General features: G+C 36.4%; 1 protein-coding gene across 2 annotated transcripts in view; it reads right to left on the reverse strand.

Annotated features, from left to right (window-relative positions):
* The window catches only part of IPO13 (importin 13), a 54,710-nt gene that overhangs the window by 30,954 nt on the left and 2,021 nt on the right, over window positions 1-21,735 (reverse strand). For both annotated transcript variants that reach the window (XM_058174991.1, XM_058174992.1), the window contains exons 2-6: window positions 9,416-10,152; window positions 3,843-3,983; window positions 2,958-3,099; window positions 957-1,123; window positions 650-770 (exon numbers count right to left, since the gene is read on the reverse strand). In XM_058174991.1, coding sequence (XP_058030974.1) covers window positions 650-770; window positions 957-1,123; window positions 2,958-3,099; window positions 3,843-3,983; window positions 9,416-10,152 — 1,308 coding nt within the window. The remainder of the gene's footprint in view (window positions 1-649; window positions 771-956; window positions 1,124-2,957; window positions 3,100-3,842; window positions 3,984-9,415; window positions 10,153-21,735) is intronic.

Genomic DNA, 21,735 nt, shown 5'->3' on the forward strand with positions numbered 1-21,735 from the left:
AGCAACCACATTTCAATCCAACAACTTGATTGTTAAGCAATATGTGTGTGTGTGTGTGTTTGAGAGAGAGAGAGAGAGAGACAGACAGACAGACAGACAGAGACAGAGACACAGAGAGAGACACAGAGGGAGATACAGAGAGAGAACACACCATTGTGAAGATCACTGGTTGCTGCCCTTGCATTCAGATAAAGTTATCTTGCACTGTGTACTGTGCTGACTCGTTTTTTCACTTCCTAGGGCAGAGAGATTGCTTAAACAAGATATCTCTTCCTGGGCTGCTTTTCTCTTCCATTAGTGCTTCCCTACCAAGTGCTAAGTTCAGGTTTACAAGCTCACGTCTGTGATCTTAATTAGTTGATTAGAAGTTTTAAGTCAGATCTTAATCAGTTTCAGGTGAACAAAATTTGGTGATAAATATACACATTGGTCAGAAAATGATTTTTTACAACTGTGGTATTTGTGAATGGTTGCCAACCAAGGTAGTAGCTAAAGGAGAAATAGCTATATAGAGCTCAAACTGGAAAAATGGTGAAAAATTTCATAATACCAATTTATTTCATTACTTCTTCTACACTGTTTCCTCCACTAGCCCTAATGGTTCACTGGTTACTGCTGTCATCTGAGACCAGAAGAACTCTATCCTCACCTGCCATGAGGAGGGCTGATCTGAATTTGTCAGAAGGCGACCCAGTTTGTCATATAAGCTACTCAGCAGTTCCGCTCCCAACATCTCATATACATACATCAAAGTATCTGAGATGTCCACTCTGAAAGACAAAAGAACCACAAAAACATCTGCTTACCGGACCAAGAATACATACAAATAGCTAAAACAAACACTAACAATCCAAGATTCAGCCTTCATTACAACCAATACTGTATGATTAACTACTCCTTTGCAGTTCACCAGCCATTTCATATATTGAAAGACACCGCTAAGCAAAAGGCCATACCGATATATACGAAACTGCTCCTTTTCATCGGAAGACCAGCAACTGTATTCTTCATCAGAGGGGAACTGAGCTTTATGTAGGAGTACATCCACTAACTGAAAATATACAGGTCGATATACTTGCTGATACATAGCCTGTTTTTCTGGATCAAAAGAGAGAATATCATCCTGCAAACAAAAACAAATAATTGCTCGATTGCAAGGAAAAGCTATGTGACACAACTATCCTAAGAGTTGGGTATGGTCTTAAGAAATTACTGCTATCATCACTTCCTGAGGGGATAGCTAGAACTCACAATTCAATGTCGTACCACTTTCCCCAAATCTTTCAGTTGCTGTGCCCAATATTGACTTGCTCATTGTACAAGAGCACCCCAGATTCCTTTCCTGGCATTTAACACTTTTCCTAGGTTCTAGCTGCAAGGCAACAACAAGAGGCTGTTGTTGTTTTAATGGGAAAAAAGATACAGATGTAGAGCTGTATCTGTATCTAAAAGATGTCTTTTAGACATATGTTTGCAACTGAGTTTATTTGAGATCTCCAGAACAGACTGCCAATTGTCTTTGTTTTAACATCAGAACATTGAAGTAAAGGAATAACTTTATATTATACTCTGTCAATCCACCAAATCAGCAGTATCATCTCTCAGCAATTAGGCAAAAATGGAAACTATCACAGAGCAGGTTTGCCTGTTCACATTTTCAATTATTGCCATCTTGTCTTATTTTTGTCTAAGTAAGGAATAAATTAGTTCTCATAATGAAGTCATGCTCTCTAGCACAAAATAGTCAATGAAAAGTCAAAGATACAGTGAGAATTAAGAGTAAGCATATTGCTGTGAAGTACAGCAAACATAACAGAAAATTTTTTTTCCCTTCTCTAATGCTGCTCTAGTTCAGCACCCTTCATTAATAATGTGTCTGTGGACTGATGTACTGCACCAGTCACATACTGAGGCAACGTATGACCTCATCCTATTTCAAGCTGGCACTTAGAAATACAGCAGTTCAACAAATAGCCTTGTTCTTGAGCACTGCAGGAGGGCCAACCTAATCTGCCATGCTATATATAGAGAAGGCATCCTATTTAAACACAGGATGGATATTCAAATCCAGTGGTGGGATTCAGCCAGTTTGCACCTATTCGGGAGAACCGGTTGTTGGAAGAAATCTCCTTTTATTTTTTTCAACCTTACAGGGCTAATCCTGTAAGGAAGGCAGGAAGGAAACATTCTGGTGTTCTTTCTAGCCTAATCTTTATTGCCCTGCTTACAGAAACTGCCTCTCTGGTTAACCCTTATTACATTGTTAACAGTCAGTGACATTGAGTTGGCCACGCCAACACGGTCACATGACCACCAAGCCACACTACCCAGCTGGTCATTATTGGCAGAGAACCAGCTGTTAAATCATTTGGATCCGACCACTGTTCAAATCCAATGACATACAATAAAACTGAAACAAGATGCGGCAAGATAATAGTTCTACTACCCAGTAAAGCATTCACTGCATGTAGGGAAACAAGAATCTTCACTTTAATGAGCAAAGTATTGATCACAAAAAGGGACTTTGGGCTGACTGAAATCTGACCATCAGCTGATTTACATACTACATACCACTCAGTCCAGAGTTGTTATCAACAGCAACTATATAATGTATGTTTCTACTACAAGTACAGAACAAGTAGAATACGCATACATAAACCACTAAACCAGGGGATAGCAATAGTACTTATATATACCGCTTCATAGTCCTTTAAAGCCCTCTCTAAGCGGTTTACAGAGTAAGTATATTGCCCCCAACAATCTGGCTCCTCATTTTACCGACCTCAGAAGGATGGAAGGATGAGTCAACCTTGGTCAGGATCAAACTCCGGGCAGTCAGTTGAATTAACCTGCAATAATGCATTCTAACCACTCCGCCACCATGGCTTTTATAAATAAATCGTATCCAGCTAAGAAAATGCCACTGAAGGAATCTGCTTCAGGAAGAGAACTCTTACCTGCAATGTATACCAGAAAGTGAGTGTAAGTGAGCTTGTGGTCTCATTCACAGGATAGTGTCCTGGGATTCCGGTGCAGAACATTATCATGTTGACCAGTGCCAGAAAACTCTGCCAATGATCTACCTGGTCCAGAAGTGCTCTATGGGAGGTAGAAAGAATGCAGAATCAGGAGCCTGCTATATCATGGCAGACCCATAGGAATCTATATACTACTAAAACTCCCATTTGTAACCTTCAGTTGGATGAAAATGTGTGTCAAAGGGCACAACTTTTGAATCAATGCATATCAAATGAGCTCACTTAAACAATGAGTCCAAAATCTGGGACTCTTTATTCCAGTGGGATTGAAATTTGGCAAAATTGTAGTTGTTTAAGTACTGCTTTGTGGCCATGCTGCTGTGGTCAAGTCATTTCCACCACTCTGCCAGCTTCTCAGAAGGCAAGTTAATAGGGAAGTTTGCAGAAAGTTGGAGGTCACTCCCACTGTTTTTTGCCTGCCCATGATCATTTTGTTTCTCTGCAGAAGAAAATATCTTTGAAATGATGATCCAATGGGTCACAGGTGGTCTAATAAAATATAGAACTTAAGATAATATATGTGGAATAGGATTCAACAATTCATGAAGCAAATGCCCATTGAAGCCCATCAGCTGTAACTGTTTTAGAACCTGAATAACTTCTATGCACATAACAGATCTAAGATTCTGTAGAGTTCCCAAAAAACAAAGATTGTAAATTAGCACCTAAATAATCTTCTAGATCTTTAAATGGAATTTGAGAGATTGCAAGCTGTTTGTGAGGAATAAAGAACCCAGAATGGCTTCAGCCACATTCTAGCAATCACTGCTATTAAATACCAACACAAGGCTTAATGCTTCTCACCGAGAATGATTCTCCCCTAAGGCTACAGCAATACGACAAATCCCATGAGAAGTTTCCATATCCCTATTTTGAACTGCTTGACGTAGCTGTTCCTGGAGTCCTAGTACCGGTGGAATGAGCTTCAGAAGAGTATTCACATACCTGTTAGGAAAAAGAGAAGATAAAAATGTAGAACTCTATATACCCCACCAATTCTCCTGTCTTTCGGAAAGTATTACAGTCCCTGGTAGACTACACAAGTATTTAATTCCCCCTTACCTTCCCACCCCCACTTTTCCCTTTGCATTCATCTGGATTTTTCAGAATTTTTAAGAGCAGAGGATGAATATAACAATGTCTTCAATGAATGAAACCAACTTTCTTATAACCGCTACTCAGAATTATACTGTCTTTGTAGCTATCTATCTATCATTCCTAATAGCACCTAATAGACCTTTACAACATTAAAATGAAGTCTCCTTCATGCTTGATTCCTGATGGCTTCCAGGGCATATCCATGATGTTTTCCTGGCAAAAATACAGAAACAATTTGCCATTGTCTTATATATTTTTCCAACTCTACAGTCTAGCTTATAGCTTTGGCACTCCCTGGATGTCTTCCATCCAAATATTAGCCAAGACTTATGTTTATTAGCTTCCAGACAGAGACTGCTAGCTGCTGAGTTTTTTGAACATCAATTTCTTTTATTTCTTTAAACCAAGTGTGTGCAAATTTTTGGAACAAAAACTGTATTTAGCCTTGCAGTAACTTCCCAGGGCTACAGCACAGAAATACATTAGTTTTTCTGTATGATAAATGAACATTCTATTTAATAATTTAAATGCAGTTAATATGCTTACTTTCCACATTTTCTATATTTTCCCCTTCAAGCATGTTAAACAGTCTTTGGTGCTCAGTAGTAATTTTTGGAAAATCACAGAAAACTACATTTAAACTGTTATAGGATGTTAAGGGCTCATGTTATACAACACCATACAACGCTATTTTATGCCATCTAAATCAGATAGCTATGTATTAAGCTGGGTTCTACAATTCAGGAGGAGACTTCTATTTCAAATCAATAAACTCAATATATGTGAGAAAAATATTTAAACCACCTCATCTTCATAATTATAATTTAACAAAGTTTGATCATGCAAACTCAAACAACTGGTCTTTCATTTGAAGAATGATGTATTAGAAATAATGGTTAAGGTGCTGGCCTAGAAACCAGGAGACTGAGTTTGAGTCCCGCTTTATGCATGAAAGTCAGCTGGGTGACCTCGGGGCAGTCACTCTTTCTCAGCCCAACCCACCTTACAGGATTGCCGTTCTGAGGAAAATAGGAGGAGGCGGGTGTGTTGGATATGTTCACCACCTTATTTGTAAAAATAATACAGCTAGTCCTTGTCTTATGAACACAATGGAGTCCAAAATTTCTATTGCTAAGTGAGACATTTGTTAAGTGAACTTTGCCTCATTTTATGACCTTTCTTACCACAATTGCTAAGTAAGTCACTTCAGTTGTTGAGTTAGTAATACAGTTGTTAAGTGAATCTGGCTTCTCCATTGACTTTGCTTGTCAGAAGGTTGCAAAAGGTGAACACATGATCCCAGGACTCTGCAACTGCCATAAATGAGTCAGTTACCAAGCATCTGAATTTTAATCAAATGATGCTGGCGATGCTACAACAGTCGTAAGTGTGAAAAATGGTTGTAAATCACTTTTTCAGTGCTATTGTATCTTTGAAAGGTCACTAAACGACCTGCCGTAAGTTGAGGACTACTTGTAAAGGTGGAATACAAATAAATAAATAAAATTATGCATGCTTGCTGCTTAAGTTACTTATAAAGTAATAAAGGCAAGTATAAATCCTCTAAACATCATGGTTGCCCTTCCCTCAGATATATAAATACTGTAGCAAGGCCAGAATCTCGAGTTTACCAAAGAGACTATTTTCATCTTGTCCAAGGATGTAACAAGTTTCTATACACTGGGAGGAGGGGATATTGTCCAATAGCGATTAAAAATAACGTGGTAAAATAACTCTGGATGAAAATGCTTAAGGACCATTGAAAACATTGTAAACTTCTGAGGTTTTTCTCTGAGTCCTCATTACTGACGTAAAATGGAACAGAGATCCAGAATTGGGCCACACCTAATCAAAGAAGATTTGCCTTATGCTGAGTCTTTTTACTCAATGCTACACATTTCCATTAATGTAGGATTGATATGTTAGCCTCAATTTATATTTTATTTTATTTTTCCCAGGATACATTTTCAACTTAGGTGTTTTTAATTCCTGACTATTTCCAAAATCACTTGGCATTACATTTTCACTCCCGTACATCAGATTCATAGCAGCAGCCATATCTTTAAAGTGACAGTATACCTAAACCCTGATGTGAATAAATTGGAACAAACTGTATTTGACACAGTAATGTATAATATTTTAATTTTGCAGCAACAACTTAAATACAATTAGTTTTCTGGAATTTGCCAGCTTTATTCATATATTTAGTTATTGCATGCAACAGACTTTAGAAAAGGTATGATTTTATTTTAAAATAGGTCTGTTATGCGAGGAAAGAAGTTGAGTCAAGCTTCAGAAGAAAGCTTACATCTTTGGTATAATTCTGCTTTTCTTAAGACCCCACATTTTAATCTATTATGGGTGAAATGGAATAAATATTTGAAGATGTATGATATTCATTGTTTAAACAGAATCTGTTGATGGGAAGAGAATTTGAAAGAGTTACAATTTTTGAATATTCATTTCCTCAAATCAAAAGTAAAGGTTCACACAATACTTTTCTGAAGCATCCAGATAGCTAGTATTTCAAAGTGCACTGCAGCATTCCAGAACCATACAAGTAATTTCTTGCCTGTCAATCTTCCTATTGCTGCCAATAAGTAATTGTAACTATGACAACAAGCATGGAGGAAATGGAGAGGAAGAGCAAGGGATGGCCTCAAGGGAGACGAGAGAGATGTTATGCTGATGGCAAATCAGCCAGTTTTCAGTTTCCTGGCTACTGAGGCAGACTATGAAGAGATATGCTTATTCTGAACTTGCCCACCCACCTGACTCTACCTCATATATAGTCCACAGTTACAGGTAGAAGACCATACCAATGCTATGCTTATAGCACTGAACAAATAAAAAGCTTTCTGTTCCCTTTTATTATCCATAATATCGGACTCTACAAGGAAAGAATAAGCCAAATACCTTCACTAATTTGTTTTAACAGCTTTCAAAAATCCTGGCCCATCTCCATCTTGTCTTACATTGATTATATAGTAGAATATCACATTTTGGTGTGAAACAAGAACACAGGTGGAAAAAAAATCAGATAAATGGAATTTAGAAGCTAGGAGTAACATAAAAGTTTGGGAGGATGAAAAGAAAGTATAGTTACAGAGGATTAGAAAAGAAGAGGACTATATGTATGGCTAATTCAAATGAAACCATTCTGCATTAGTATGTACAAAAATAGAAATGCAAAAGTACACTTTAAAAATACTGGAAAAAACTAACTAATATAACTGAACTAAAACATTTTTCTAACCAATGGTAATCCAACTCAACATAATCAGAAAGAATAAGGAGCTAAGCAATCCTGGATCATTTCTTCCATACATATTTATTAATTAATCTAACAGAACAGTATATAGAGTTCACTTTCTCTTAAGCTTTCAGAAAGGAAGAGAGAAATAGACTTATTTTATATTATTTCATAGCCCCATGATGAGATTTTACATGGCTTTCACTACTACTACCACAATCTGGAGGGGGGGGAGCACATTTTCTATTTTTAAACAGGTGATATCTTAGGTGGACTTTTCAGTAGTTAAATTATTCTATAGCCCATTTTCATTTAGCAAGCTCCCATAGTTTTGCAGTAGTACACTTTTGAGATATGATACTTCAAATCCAACTAAGTTTGACAAGTGGAGTCCAACATTCTTTTTAAGCAGTAAGTAGTGATTTACTCTGCCACCTTTTAGATACATATATAGGGAACTAATTTATGTTCCCTATAATTTTTCTTTCTCGGTTGAATATACTGTACATATCCAAATGTAAAATATCTGTCATCAATAATAGTTAAATCCACTGAAGAATCACAGTACCAGTTTCTTCAAGAATATATTTTGATCAAGGTTTCTACTCAAATACTTCATCTCTATTGTGAAGAAACATGGACAGGGGAAAGGGGGAAAAAGTGAAAAGACAGGAAGAAAATTATACAGGTAGCCCTTGACTTACCACAGTTGCTTTAACACCGTTCAAAGTTATGATGGACTTCCACAGAGCTACTTACTACCTGTTTTTGGAGCTACAACTGCGTACACACATTTAACATTTAAACCCTCTCTATTGTCACATGATCACATTTTAGGAGCTTGGCAACAAACTCATCTTTATAGCCATTTGCAGTGACCCACATTTACCTGCCTGTAATTTGTGCCTTTTTGCCTTTTTCTGGTATTTACTTTCAGTTTGCAGCAAAATATGCCCATTGGGGAAAATGGTTTTAACCACTGCTGGCTTGCTTAATGACCATGGCATTTGCTTAATGACCCTTCTAAAAATGGTCATTACTTTGAATCCTGTCATATAATACCTTGACTTAAGACACAATGACCTATGACCATAATTCTGGAATCAATTAGCCATAACCATAATTCTGGAATCAATAAGTCAAGAAGTATCTATAGACAAAGTCTCATCTGCTAATTAAATCTTCCAACGTTCCTAGTGCATATTACAGTATATTTTTTTATAAAATCACAAGTAAAATCACAACAGATGAAATCTCATTAACCATGTCCATTTTCTGAAACAGACATAATTCTCAATTTCTCTATTAATACAATTCATATATCTTCCTAAATGGACTACTAATTTATGGACAATAGTGAACCTAAGTGAAGACAAACTGAATCATTCTCTTTTTCAATCTCTCAGCTCCTCCAGTTTTTCCCACATTGTACAAAGCAAGAAAATCCCAGCAGTAATACTTGCAAATAAGATACAAAGGGTATAAGTTAAAAATCATTCTGAAAGCAGAGATCAAACCAGCAGTAAACCTTGCTGGAGGTTATATATGGATAACACCCCTATCAAAAAACAAGTAACAGGTAATTTTATAGATTAACTATAGTTGTGGTTGGTTTTTGATGATTACTAGTTAAGTCTGTTTCAAAGGAAACTAATTACTGATAATTCTCACCTAAATAAAAGCGCTAGAGTTTTTTTTATAAAATACTGTTTAATGAAAAGAAAGGTGAGAAAGAAGATAATGCTTGCTTTTAAAGGGTTGCTCAAATAAAATTCTTTATTTTTACCAAGATTTTGCTTTTAAGAACATTTGAAAACTTTAATGTATTGAATTCACTTGCTTGCATTCTTTGTCCAAGAATACTACAAGAATGTACACAAACTTTTGTAATGAAATCAAGATGGCTGAAGAAAGTTCTATTAATAAAATATCAATCTGGATCTCTGCGTATGGAAATAAATAGTTTATATCTAAGGTTGCAAATGTTTAAAATCATAACTGGCTCATAATGTGAAACTATACTTACCTCTGAGCATCAGGCTGGGAAATGGCATTGACAATAGCCTCCACAGCAATGTCGAAGAGTTCTGGATCATGCAGAGAAGTGAAAGATGCTTGGATCAAGTTCTCGCATTCCATCAAAGAAATCTCTAGTTGCACCCAACTGGAGAAACACTTAAGCACCTTCTGCTTAATGAAACCAGGAGAGTCTTGCTGTTGCAACAATTGTTCTAGCAGAGGGAACACAGATGTGCACTCCTGTGACAAGACACTACGTACCTGCCCCTTACGGTACTGAGGCAGACGACTGGTTTGGAATTCCTCAGGTAACACTGTCAGAAGTTCCAGTAGTGCAAGGCAGCGTGCTCGCCCATCTACATTAGAGTCCTCTGCTTGAAACATGCGTACCATGTCAGCAATAGCACATGGCCAAGCCTCTGGCATCATATTCAGCGCTAATGAAGCCAATGCCACACAAAGGCGGGTCAGCACAATTTTGGAACCACTAGCAAAACGAGTTATGTGACTGAAGAGCTGTGATTTAAGGCTCTCATACTGGTCAGCAGGGATGTCATTCCAGTAGCGTGAAATCTTAATGTGGAGGGCACTGGCCCCAAAGTACTGGATCTCAGGCACCTTGTCCATATCAAGAAGCAACCAACTGAAGTGCCAAGCTTGTGGTGATACTTGAGCTTGCATCAGCCATTTCTGGGCCAGGTTCTTGTTTTCAATGTTGGGGTCATAATATAGCTGGTGGAGTGCCTAAAAAGCAGGAAACAATGAATGATTCAGCATTTTCTACATTCTCTAACAATCTAGGATGGTAATGAATCAAACCCAAAACATAAAACTTCTCCATAGGATAGAGGGCTCAACAGGATAGTTGTCTAAAGACTTGTTTCTGTTGACCAGGCTTCAGATAAATCTTTGAATAAAAGTTCAATTTTACAACACAGGTATCATCTTTGTTCTTTCATCTTTGCATCAGTGGAGGGAACACATTGTTGTAATCAGAAAATAATATAAACACCAATGATTTATATAAGCAAGGACATCTAAAAAAGCTCAATTTCTCAGAAGATACTTGGGCAACATGAGATTATTTATAGTGGAATACCATAATCTGGAGTGGAAAATATTTGTTATAATTTGACAAAAAAGGAAAAAGAAGTTGTTTGATACTGAACCAAATAAAGGAGGTTTGTAACAAAATGGGGAAGGAGGCAAAAGAAGAGAGGCAGGTGACAAAGGGAGGGGAAAAAATGGGGGGGAAGAGATGCTGAACACCTCTCTTGCCTTAATTCTTTTTTCTCCAAAATGAATTATTGCATCTTTAGATATCTTTCCTATCCATTCTATCTCCATTTTAAAATCAACTTCTTTTACAGTGGTTAAGCACACACTACAATGAGATAGACGTGTTGTTATCACTATGGAAAATCTGAAAATTAAAGCTTTTTCAGCTAAATGCAACATTTCATTCAACTATATGAGAGCCGTGGTGACACAGTGGTTAGAATGCAGTACTGCAGGCTACTTCTGCTGATCACCGGCTGCAAGCAGTTTGGCAGTTTGGGTCTCATACCATTTTGAACCATTGAGGTTCAAGGTTGACTCAGCCTTCCATCCTTTCGAGGTGGGTAAAATGAGGACCTAGATTGTTGAGGGAAATATGCTAACTCTGTAAACTGCTTAGAGAGAGCTATAAAGCATTATGAGGCTGTATATAAGTCTTATTGCTATATAAAGTATTCTTTTGTTTCTCAGTTCCACATGAAAGAACAGCCGTCTGCCATCCTTCAGGAGATACATATAGGTAGTCCTCAACTTACGAACATTTGTTTAGTAACCATTCGAAGATACAACAGCACTGAAAAAAGCACTGATTTATGACCAGGTTTCACACTTATGGACTGTTACAATTACATGGCCACGTAATCAAAATTTGGGCACTTGGCAACTGACATGTATTTATGACAGCTGCACCATCCTGGGGTCATGAGATCACTATCTGTAACCTTCCCAGATGGCCTTTTGACAAGCAAAGTCAATGGGGGAAGCCAAATTTGCTTAACAGTCACAGGAATCACTTAACAACTGCAGTGATTCTCTTAATAACTGTGCCAAAAAGGTTATAAAATGATGTAAAACTCACTAAATAACTGCCTTGCTTAGCAACAGAAATTTTCAGTTCATGGTTGTAAATTGAGGACTATCTGTACATATCCTATCCTATCCTATCTTTTCCTATCCTATCCATCTATACACACACAGAGTATATGTACTGGTATATATAATTTATTTCCATAGCAGGCCCCCAACAATAAAGAACTAGTAGTCAAATACTAATTTTTTGCTTAGCAGTTAAAAAATCTGTATGTTAAAGTCTCCAAAGAATAAAACCAGATATACAAAGCAAAACTGGACCACTACTCTTAAACGTATGCATATAGGTAAATAGAGATGATACAGGTTTACCCACCCCAACAGTCCGGTGGAAAGGGCATGTCCAGGTTCCACTTATTAAGGATCTGGTTGGACTCAGAAGTCATGCCTTTTCTGGTGCAGTGGCTACCTTTTGGAACATTTTCCCTGAGATTAGGTTAGTGCTGACACTGCTGGTTCTCAGAAGGCCTTCAAGACCTGGCTATTCTTCTAGACATGGGGATCAGGAATTTCATGAACTATGAGTTATTTTTATTGTTGATGGGCTTGGCCATCATGCTTTATTTATTTTTATTTTTTGTTTTCTACTGTTATGATTACATTTATGTTTTTTTATTTCCGTTTTCACTCAGTTTTCACTCAGATTCGTGCAAGAGGGGTGGTTATATAAATCGAATGATTAAACAAATAACAAATTATTTACTGTGATTCAAAATAATTCTGCAAGATTCCACAATGACAGCTTCAAACTAGATAGAAAAGTAGATGAAATTCAAAACTGAAAAGCACAAACTGATGCAAAACAAAATGAGTATCCTAACTTATATGTGCTGATGATCAAAGATTGCATTTCTCCCATGTTTTCTCATCATATAAGCAAAGTAGACAGCAATAGTAATTTTTTATTTTTATTTATTTATTTTTCAAATTTATATGGCTGTCTGTAGAGACTACATGTTGCAATGCTCAAATCTACAGTTTATTTTTCTAGGCTAGTAGAGTAGCCTTTACATTCCTTTACACTTTACACTGTGTGCAAGGCCACAACAGAACTAGCAACAGTGGTATTTTACCACTAATAATAAATGCTATACAATTATCACATCAGCTTTATGGATACATCAGCTCCCCTAACAAGGAACTGACCTTCCTTGTGTTCAGTCTTTTGACTTAGGAGATGGATACAGAAAGGGGAGTCATAAGGAGGTCTGTAATGTTGTGCTATTCTTGGACCAAGGGCAGAGACAGTAAGCATTGTAACATAATATCTTGTAGCAACCAGCACAGGGCAGATTCCCTAAGCAACAGAGTGAGGTTTCTTCTGCACACAAATACCACTGGGACAGCATTAACCTTATGAGCACTAAACGCATGGTAGATTAATACTTCAGCTGTTAGGTAATGTTTTGATTACCTGAAGCTTTACTCAGAATTTTAAAAAAAACACAGGACAGATTTCTTTTCTCAAAAATCAAGCAGATTGAACTGGATATACACCATGTATTGTTTAAGAGTTTGGATAAAAACTGATAGTTTCAGGTTTGAGTATTTAAGAAACAGCAGTAGCAGCAGTTGTTATAAGCTTTATAGTTTTAGCAAACTGCTTCTTCCTTCCAAAGTTGCTTTAAGTTTTAATAAAGCAAGAATATATGAATGTATTTCCTTGAAAGTACGGAGTAAATAATGGAATCCTTATAATCAGAGTCCAAGGAAATAGTAAGAGAAGGACACTGAAATAGAGGTCTATAATTGAAAACAGAACAAGTTCAGAAAGCCACATAAGGCCATTCCCCTCCCTTTATATTTTTACCTGGAATAGCACGAAAGTGATATATACGTATTTAAGACACAGTATGGCTGGAACTAGTACAGTACACTGAAATAAATCTGATCTTAGGAGGCCAACAATAGACAATTATCCCCACCAGACCATGCATAGCTTTGTTGCTCTTGTCTTTGCAGTGATTTCCACTTACTCCTTGAAAAGCATTCTGGGTCACTTTCCTACCTTGCCTCACTGACCCAGCATTATGATTTTCTCGGCAGCCAATCGCCACCAAGCAACGGGAACCATAGCAACAGAAGCATCATCTTCTCATTCAGGCAAAGTCCTAGACTTGTTCACTATGGCACGCAGGGTGCAGACAATTGGAAAGGAGGAAGAAAGATCGCTGAGCAATGCCCTGGCTCTGCAGCATTTTTAACTGTTACCATAAATAAATCCTGCTATAATCGAAATCTTATTTGGGGCGAATATAGAGACCTTTCTCCATGCATTTTAGTCTACTATCCACAAACGCTTATATTATGTGTGTATGCCAAGCTGTCAGATGCAGTGTTCAACAATCAGTGCTATCTTCAAATATATCCCAAACCTTAACAATGGTGGGATAAGAAAAGTATTAAATAAGTAACTGATTTCAGAACAAATAACATAAATAAATGTATAACTCTTTCAACTGAGTGAAATAAATAGTAGGTTTCCCCCACTGGCATTGACATCAATGCTTTTCTTCTTCTCTGGGTAAACTGTGAGGTACTCGTGTTTGCTGATAACCTGATATAATTAGAGTGATTAAAAGAAAAAAAAGTCTTCAAAAATATTGGGCTATCTAAATGGCTTTTTACAATTCTATGATTTGATGAGCTTTTCCTCATATTGAGGAACTTGGCATTAATATGGTTAAATACAAATCAGTATCAGCAAGTATGACATTACATTTGTTAGGCTAGAAAAATATATTCTGTTTGTTTCATTTGCAGGAGTCAATAAAGACATTCTTACCATATGATGGTAGAAAGTGAGTTCTTCCAATGTTGCTGAATGAAAGGACAAATAAAAAGGAATACTTCAATGAAAGGATGTTATTGAAAATGCCTTGCTGTCCCTGAGCCACATTATCTTCTGCTAATATTGTTACAGGGAATCTCAAATAAACATTTTTCTATCCCATTATATATAAACTGTATCTTTAAACAAAACCTTAAAACACTATAAGCCAGTCCTGGTCAGAAAAAAGTCCATTAGAAATGAGTAACCTATCTATTTTAATTTTGGTCAAATAAACCTACTTTACATTCCTTCCTCTTGTTTTCAACAATCTTAATTTTTAGTCCCTTCATATAGTGTCCAACCATTTGATTTCTTGTCATTTTTTCTTTGTCTCTTTTCACAAAATCACTGACAATATTAACAAATACCTTTTATAAATCCAGTGTAGAAAGGTTATCTAAGACACCCTTCTTGTCTACTATTTGTATGTCCTTTTTTAGTTATCAAAACATCAGACTAACAAGTAGATCAAACAGGAAACATGGCAAATGAACTAATTCTATTTACATCAACGGAACCTTGCATGTCCGAAAGTACAAGTCTCCTGCTATATCTTTTTACCTCTTGATAAATTAGGATGGTTCCTTTCAAAGTTATTTCTCTGCCCAATAATCAGTTGCAGGCTCTTCCCCCTTTTATCTGATCATTTTCATCTTCCAAGATTCTCATATTCCATTACAGCCAGTTTCATTTCTATATTCAATATTTCATGTTGTTCCATATTTTTCTTTTAGCCTGTTAATTTTAAATTCACTTTGAATCCATTTCAGGCTTGTCCAGTAAAACATGCTGCATAATATCATTTAGTCTATCAATAATGGCAGAGATATTTAAAACTAACTTCTGAATACATTATTCACAAATATCTCTCAGTGCATCTACCGTTAAAAGATTTTGCTCTTTTCTGCATTAGCAAATTGAGTTTAAGTGTTCTTCCCCTTTAATCATAATCTTTATTTCTTTCTGGTGCACCTCTAATGTCCACCTTCAAGTCCCATTTTATCATGTTGTTTTTCTTCTGAATGCAAAAACATAGATTCCCACAAGAAGAATTCTTTTGTTCCGTTTCATATTATTATTAAATCCATCAGAATGAGTGGTGTGGTGGCCTAGAGGTGAAGACACTTGCCTCTCACTCAGAAGGTTGAGAGTTCAATCCTAGGCAGTGACAGATGTTTCTCTCTCAGGGCACAAAGAGAAAATATCCGCTGCAAATTCTACATAGGCATCAGGAAGGGCATCCGACCAGTAAGCACTCAACTCCATTCAGTTGCCCCAACTCTAACCCAAGTAAAGGGTTTACAGGATGGCAAAAAGAAAAACAAATTATATCCATTTGGACTTTTAAAATTCCTTTATAACATTTTAAAACTACCCTTTGGTTATTAATTTAAAAAGAATAAAATCCTTAATTTGTATTTAAAACTTTTTAAATAAAGAATTGAAGGAAGCTCATCCAGTGAATACCATGACACTTGCTATTCCAGAGGCACTCAATATTTAAAAGCAATAAAAAGTTTCTTTCAAAATGATTAAGAAATGAGGATCAGTCCAACCTTATCTTCTTAAAGGCTACATTATGCCTATGAGCTTTAATGGAATCCTTGATTCCCAATTGCTCAAACTTACAAACAGATCACAAAAACATCAGTTCCTGCCATCTACTTATGAGAAGCTACTGTCTGGCATATGTGTGAGTAATCTCATGAGCTCTCTTTTCACCAGAGAGATTTTGGCAGCCCTGACATCTGCCCATCAATTTCAGCCATAGTGTCATCCCTACTTCTTCAGCGATGTCTTCAGTGCACCATGTCTTCACCAGAAGTCCTAATCCTTGTATTATTACCCATATTATTTCTATATTATTTTGTACTATTATATTATCATTACTATTACCATATTTATTATATTTTATGCTTATTTATATTTACAGATTTTAGTATATGTGTTTCTATATATATTATACTTTCTGGCTGAAAGTCTGCCTGTAATAAAGTTTTGATTTGAAAATGACCTACTTAGGGAATTTCTCTGGTCTTGACTGGTCAGTTTTCATGCCAGGTCTTTTATCCAACATAGATCAAACATTCTTTGGATGTTAATTTTATAACAGTATTATCCTCAAAGCCATTAAAACACCACTATAGCTGACTTCTTTCATCTTATTTTTAAATTTCTAATTTTTAAAAAAATCACAAAGTACAGTTATTTTCAGGTAACTTTTTTAATGTTAGAATGTCAATATGTTTTTAAATGAATAGACTAGGCTAGAGCAACTATCTGAGACTGCACTAGAATTTCAGAGACAGCTCTTGCCATGAGGCCAATCTGTTTAATACAATCTTCATTGTGATTTAAGGGATAAAAGCCCCATTATCTAAAAACATTAACATCTGGTAATACAAGAACCAAGGGAAAAAACAGAACAAAAAAACCTCTATTAAACATAGTACCAAGAAAACAATTCACGTGCCACTAACAATGTATTTCAGATATTTATGAATACAATGCAACCGAGCAGGACAAAGCAATAAATAAGCAGTAGCTTCTTTTGCTGAAATTGTTCAGCATCCTATCTCTAAAAGAGCTTAGTAGTGTATGGATTTCATTTTAAAGGAATTTTAGTATGTATTTGTGCTAGAATTGTTGGCAGAAAAATCTGCTTATATTTTGGTCCCAGTAGTTCCATTCCAAAAGTAGCTTTACGTTAGGCTATAACTCAGCCATAGCTCACAAGAAAATGGACACTGGACTTAAAAAAAAAGGTATTGGCATTTTTTAGTGCATTGGTTCAGGTGTGCAAGGCAGGAACCAGTAGTTCCTAGGTCAGAAATGGCCATTATATGAACATACAACAATCCCGTGACTTTAAGATCACCAAACACTGCACTAAACACCTGTTTATTTGGAAGGATGAAAAGAAATCTCAATTTAAACCCCTGAGAATATTTAAAAAAAACCTTTGCATTAACAGTAAGCAATTAACTATTGTGCACAGCTTCATCTTTATTTGCAGTAAATATTTTAATCAAGGCAAACCCTGTTCAGGAGTTTTAAGCCAAATCTAGCTAAAGAGATGAGTTGAGCCAAGAAGTGTCAGAAGATCTATGATTTGTTGCTAAGCCCTTGTTGGAAAGCCTAACATTTACAAACTCAGATTTTTATTTGAAATGAAATACTGTGATGTCCTGAACATTCTAAGAAATCTTAGCCTTTCCCAAGTTCCATTGAAGCAAGGCATAAAATAGTCCTTCGGGAGATAGGGCGGTATACAAATTTGAATAAATAAATAAATAAATAAAATAAATAAATACCCCAATTGTTTACAGTATATGGAAAAGGCCTTCCAGAGTATTTTGGCAACAATAAATTAATAGCAACATTGTTAAAGAGTCAAAGAAAAAGGTTCACTTATATTTTATTCCCCAGTATATTGTTCTGAAGGCAGCTGTCTCAGCTGTCACATCATCTAGTCCTGAAACTCAGTACCTTAAATTAGAAGTGATAGAAACCAACCTTCTTTTTCTAGGGTAACATCATAAATGTCAATTCTTAGATTATCTAGCCTCAACTGGGAAATCCATACATTGCTACATAAATCCATACATTGCCACAAAAGAAACAGGAATGATTGAAAAGTTTCAAAAACAAAGTTTTAGAAAGAAGAAGCGGAAAAGGAAGAACAAAAGAATAATCTTGAAGCAGAGATGTATGTTGTTTGGGCCAGCACCAAAGCCTATACCACCAGAACATTTTCAGCTAAAGTATTGAGAGAACAAAAAATGTGTGTTTTCTACCTGCTGCTGAATTTAGTTGGAATTTCCCAAGCTTTCAGTTCAATTTAGTTCTACAATGTCCGTTATATGGAAATGAAAGTGAATATAAAGGATGAAATTTTATCCAAGTGCCTAGAATATTCCATAGGCTGCAACAAGCAGAAGATATATCATGCCATTTCTCTTGTAAGAAAAAAAAAACTACTTTAATTGACCTATGATTGGGATAAAATGATTCATTGCTTATAAAATCAGAAAGCGTATTCTTGATAATACAAGGCTTTATTAAAAAGTACTACAAGAATCTTTGTCCTTGGTCTCCTCTGCGCATGATGCCCTTGTGGCAGCCCGTACTTTTCCTAACAATGATAGTAGATGTTGGCTGTGTCTGTCTTCTCAACCCCCTTTTTATGAGGCCATAGGTTCCGCCCTACCTTTTACCAATAGCACCTCAGATACCGGTTGCAGGTGGTCTAACTCTTCTATAACGGTATCCTCAATTGAAGGTCAAGGTTGTTGCCTTGGGTATGTACCCTCTAACTTTTCTCACTATTGTATCAATGCCTCCTCGGATGCCTATACTTCCTGCACAATATACTTGTCCAAAGAAAGACTAGGACTTGACACTGGAGGGTGGACTATAATACACACTACTCTATCAACTGTAGATCTTTCCAAACGTTTAAATGGTCAGTTTTTTATTCCTTCCAATGGCTCTATTTGGGCCTGCTCTACGGGTGCTACTGCGTGTGTCAGTGGAGACATTTTACACACAAAACACGCTTTTTGCATTCAGGTTTATCTTCTCCCTAAAATGTCTGTTTTTTCCAATAATGAGTTCTTTTCTCGCATAGAAACACCCCAATACCTTCCACGAACCAAACGGGAGGTGGTTACTACTATGACTTTGGCCCTTCTCCTGGGCCTAGGAGCCACTGGTGCTGCAACTGGAATCGCAGGAATGGTTGTGGCTGACAAAAACATCCGCAGGCTCAGTATTGAAATAGATGCTGATCTCAAACGCATTGAGCAATCTATGGTTGCCCTCCAAAATTCCCTGACCTCTCTCCGAGGTTGTATTACAAAATAGAAGGGGTTTGGACTTGCTATTCTTAAAACAGGGCGGTCTGTGTGTAGCTTTGAAAGAAGAATGTTGTTTTTACACTGAAAGTTCTGGTGTTGTGCTTGACTCTATGGCAGAATTAAATACCCGATTGAAAGATAGAGAAAAAGAGCGTTCTCAATCCCACACGTGGTATCAGGGAATGTTTAATCTCTCTCCCTGGTTGACCACCCTCCTCTCTGCCCTAGCTGGTCCTCTGATTTTGTTGCTCCTTGCATGTACAATTGGCCCATGTGTCATGGGGAGAGTTCTAGCATTTTTGAAACAAAGACTAAACAGTATTGGAGATGATGTCCTCTTGCTAAGGAACACTGTTGAAAATGAATATAAACAACCTCTTTTAGAATTAGCCTCTGAGGCTGATGAAGACTCTGAATCGGGAACCATTCCTTTGAAAAAGTGTACTGACTCCCTGCGGGCTCTCCCGGAGGGGGGATCCACTGGGGATGTCATAGCTTTAGAAGAATATTACCCATCTTAAAAAATAAAAACAGAGGACATATGGATATATCAATTACCCATCTTAAAAAATAAAAACAGAGGACATATGGATATATCATTGGTTCAGGTTTTCTTAGGCCTCACAGCCGGGAGAACTTGATTTGACTTTTTTCAGTGCTACATGACAGACATGATTAATAGTCTTTCCCTGAATTAGGTTTCTATTCCGCCTAACCTCCCCTGAGTTAGATGCATAGTTTTGCTCTCCCTGATTTGGGCCCCTACCTTTCCCTGAGCTAGTTTTACATTCCTGAGTTGGGTTTCGATTCAGGTAAAATGCATGATTTCCTGAAAACCATGTGGTATTTTGCTAATACGTATACTCTAAACGCTTGCTGATTGGTATAGCTAAGTTTCTATATGCTAATTCCCTCATTGCTGTAATTACCCCTCCCTGCTAAAACTGCATAATAAAAGAGACTGTTGCGATCTAAGGGGGATCTTTTTACAACATCTCCTTTTACAACCCTTTCTTCGTGCTCTCTCATTTTGAAGAACTCCTGGTGTGGTGTCTTTTATTTGGCTTCTTTCGTCCTTGCGAGGACCCACTAAATTGTCTCAGCGAGGGCTGAGACCCGTTCCTGCGGGAACCCAGGACAACATTAACAGGGAACCTAGGGCGACAAATAATTGTTGCAGACCAACAGCAACAATCTGCTATCTGATCATACACCTATCAAAATCAAAAGGGAATCAAACTAGGTGTTTCTAACCACAGTTTGTAACTTGCTGAAAGGACAATACTTGAAAACAAAATGAATAAAAGAATCCAACTAGTGAGCTCCTAAGGCCTCAACAACACAATAAACCAATTTAGGGTATTGTACAACAGAAAGTAGTTACTTTAATGCTGCTGGGAACACAATGAGTATTAAAGGCAGATAAAGGAGTTTGAATTAAATCTGCCTAAATAGTTCAGGTAGAATGCAGAATATTTTTCAAAGCTAATGAAGACAGGAAATGGGTTTTCTTTAAATGAAAGACCAATTTCTATCTGCATTTAACTTTAGAGTAAGTCTTCAGTGTGCATCCTGAACTTTTTTTTAAAAAAGGAAAAATGTACCTCAACTTTGCAAATTATACATTAGTTTGTCCTAAATATGGGGGAAGGATATTCTTCGAGCCCTCAGAAATGTATTAAAGCACTCCATCACCACTTCCATTCAGATATTAATAGTTAGTAATTATTTATGACAGTCATAAAGCCTAAGAATTTGTTTTATAATTCAAAGACTGGGATTCTCATTTTAATTCTATATCCTTTCAATGTCCTGTTTTTATTAGTCCCCATTCCTATCCTTTTCTACTTGAGCATAATCACAGAACAGGTATCAGCCTACTTATATTTGTAAACACAGAATTTAATTGCTGACAAATAGGCATATCCATCTCCATTTCAGGTTCTTTGGTAGACAAAGAATTGTAAAAATTAACCTTCTTCAACCTGATACCTTCTAGTTATGCAGAACTATATAATTCCTGTCATTCTTTAGGTAAGTTGAGGAAAGCTAATTAAAGAAACATATCTTTGGTAAGTTTCATGTATTATCTCTTCATATACTATATTGTTTCACTAGTTATAATGAACCTTAAATATATCCTACTATCAATTCTATAATACTTATTTCCCAGTTTCTTCTTAATACTCATTTTATAACCTAGTCATCACAGCATATTGGCATCTAGGCATCTATTTTCACTTGGATGCTATAAAAAATAGCATAAGGTAGTAAAATATAAAAAATAGCATATGGTATAAGGTAGTTATGATTAGAATAGGTTCTTCAATTAATTTCACATCAGTCATGAATTCAGTTGGTAATTTTAAATAAGCCTTATAAAATTATTTTTCTAAACATTTGGAAAAGCAATAAAATATTAATTACAATTATGCTTTTAGATTAGATTTGGTTCAAAAAAAGAATCACAGAGAAATGTAGATAAGA

Source organism: Ahaetulla prasina, chromosome 3 (genome assembly GCF_028640845.1).
Source record: "Ahaetulla prasina isolate Xishuangbanna chromosome 3, ASM2864084v1, whole genome shotgun sequence".
Classification (NCBI taxonomy): Eukaryota; Metazoa; Chordata; class Lepidosauria; order Squamata; family Colubridae; genus Ahaetulla; species Ahaetulla prasina.